Here is a 2,487-nt window from a genome sequence, read left to right on the forward strand (position 1 = left end):
ATTTTATCGCGGATTAAAAAAATTTATCGCTCTGCCAATAAAAAACGAGACTTGTTGATCTAAATACTTCTGTAATTAGAACTTTAAAGATTTACCAAATCTAAACCACCAATAATAATAAAAAAAAAAAAAAAAGCACTATAAGTACGTCTCCTGTTCAAAGAGTCCTACATGCATCCTTTTATTCCTCGTGTTATCCTTGTTATAATAGAAGAAGCAGGCCACAGAGTACATAGAGCCGCCGTTTGGGATTATGATAAGTGAATTTTTGTGCGATTTGAAGAGTAAAAACAATTCAATGGCTTCTGAGAAGATGGATCCGCAGAGAAAATTACCGAGGGCAAAAGTAGCAGCGGCATCAAAAGTGCGTTCATCAAGAGTGCGTGATTGTTTGATTAAGAAGGCGAGTGAATTAGCTATTCTCGGCGGTTCCGAAGTTGCCATTATTGGATACTCCAACGACGGGAAGTTGTTCGAATATGCTAGTTCCGAGTACGCCCTCTATGCTGCTATCTTCGTTTCTGAGAATTCCTTTTCTGTTGTTTCTTTGGGATTTATTCATGTGTTTGTTCGTTCATGAGAATTTTTTCGGTGATTTAATATGAGAAACAAAAGAGTATGGATTCATGTGGTAACAAAACTAATTAAAGTTAATTATTTAACAATTATACTATAATAATGTTGATTTGATTTTTATAAACTAAATTATCTACGATATTATAGGTACTATAGAATTTAAATCAAATTTACAGTTTCAGATTATAGTATGATTTCGGTAATGGCCTCTAACTTTTAGGAACCTGTACCAAACCGGTTTGTAATTCTGGGTTTTGTTTTAGTTTTGGTTTTGGTTTTGAGAGAACGGTTTAGGTTGCGGTTCACGGTTCTTTAGGAACTCTGGTTGAGTCTAGCTAGGGGTGGGGTAGGCGTTAAAGATATCAAAGCTTGTTATTTATAGTAAATTGTCTTTGAATACACATGGCTGTTGTTTTGTTTTTGTTTTTCGGGTAAGTTGTATGGAGATCTGAGAAACCGAAAAATTACGCTGATGTTCGAAAGATAGGTTGTATAAGAATTCGAAACTGGTTGAACTAAGATATGCAATAAGTAGTATCATGCAACACGATAAGCTGATCAGTTGAACGATGATTCCCTTGATCACTGCAGCATGGCGAAAATAATGAAGAGATTTGAAGAGTGCCAGCGAATTAAAAAAGGTGTTCCGGTGAACCACGATCCAGAGGTACGTGTGATGCTTAAAATTTGACATATCTATGGACTTTTAATCCTTCCACATATTCATTATATGTATCGGATTTAGTATGGTTTGTTCTCTTACAGAGGCAAGAGGATGTTCTGAGAGAAGAGATGGAAAAGCTCAAACAAAAGGAGGACCAGTATGTTTTCTCACAAAAATGAGATTCTTGTATTTTTCGAAAATCCGTGTTGTGTTGTGTTGTGTCTTTTCTGTTAATTTGCAGGCATGTGTTGGGGAGGAATCTCGATAGCATGAGTCGCGAAGATTTGCAAGAACTCGAACAACAACTAAACGAAGGGTTATTGTGCATTAAGGATAGGAAGGTTTGTCCTTTAAATTAAACTGTGGGCTTAAAACAAACGTATTACTCTTTGATTGCTAACAATAAAGACATGCTACGGTTTCAGGAGGCAATATTGGTCCAGAAACTTCAAAAATCAGGGATAATGTATGCAGATTAATCTCTTATTTTGTGCATCAGCTGATTTCTCGTACGGGTCCTGGAGGAAAATTGAAAAACATTTGTCCCTTATTTTAATTTTATTTCAGGAGCTACAATCCATGCAGGAGAATGTGACTTTACGCCAAAAGGCATGTGTAGCTCTCTCATTTTGCGTTGCGAAATTCGGCTATTGATGTGAATGTATCTAAGTAATCTGCACTGGCTTAATATGATTCATAGGTTGAAAACCTTGAAAGGCTTTGTGCCCCGATCAGCTATCAACAACCAATTCTTCTCGAGTACCAGTTGAAGGGGCAGAGCAACTTCGAGCTCGGACAAGGCGTTGCCAGTCCCCAACTAGCTTGCGATACTAGCACTGGAGATGCAGACTTAGTGGACACCACCCTGCAATTGGGGTAAGGACATTTTTCTCCGAATTTTCGGCCTTTTATGTTACTGTTTTCCTACTAGGAGTATGTGTGTCTTGCTTTTCGTGTAGGCCTTCAACTTCCAAGGTTTGTGGAAAAAGGAAAACTCCATGCGAGGAAAGAAGAAGCAATGCCGATACTTTTCTTTCGATATAGGACCAGCCGGCGGTTTATGGAATGTTTGCAAATGTTTAAAAAAATTATTATGAACTTTTTTTTTACAAAGTTGTACAACTTTATATAAAAAATTATCTATAATCACTTTTTCAAATATTTACAAACACTACCTTATTTTTGTGGTTTATATATATTTTTTTCTTTGATGATTTTATGATCTATCTATGTCTTGATTTAGTTAT

General features: G+C 36.3%; 1 protein-coding gene across 1 annotated transcript; it reads left to right on the forward strand.

Annotated features, from left to right (window-relative positions):
* The first annotated feature begins 298 nt into the window (after positions 1–298).
* Positions 299–2,284, forward strand: LOC142525894 (agamous-like MADS-box protein AGL15). Its single transcript, XM_075630181.1, has 7 exons — positions 299–564; positions 1,168–1,243; positions 1,342–1,397; positions 1,482–1,581; positions 1,808–1,849; positions 1,941–2,116; positions 2,200–2,284. Exons 1-7 carry the CDS (start codon positions 299–301, stop codon positions 2,282–2,284), a joined length of 801 nt encoding a protein of 266 aa, XP_075486296.1.
* The last annotated feature ends 203 nt before the right edge of the window (positions 2,285–2,487 follow it).

This window comes from Primulina tabacum, chromosome 15 (assembly GCF_025594145.1).
Source record: "Primulina tabacum isolate GXHZ01 chromosome 15, ASM2559414v2, whole genome shotgun sequence".
NCBI classification, from domain to species: Eukaryota; Viridiplantae; Streptophyta; class Magnoliopsida; order Lamiales; family Gesneriaceae; genus Primulina; species Primulina tabacum.

Excerpts from the sequence above, each read along its gene's own strand:
- LOC142525894 (XM_075630181.1), top strand. The coding sequence starts at position 299 with ATGGCTTCTGAGAAGATGGATCCGCAGAGAAAATTACCGAGGGCAAAA. Across the intron at positions 565-1,167 it reads TCTTTGGGATTTATTCATGT|CATGGCGAAAATAATGAAGA; the intron begins GTTTGTTCGTTC and ends TGATCACTGCAG. Across the intron at positions 1,850-1,940 it reads ATGTGACTTTACGCCAAAAG|GTTGAAAACCTTGAAAGGCT; the intron begins GCATGTGTAGCT and ends TATGATTCATAG.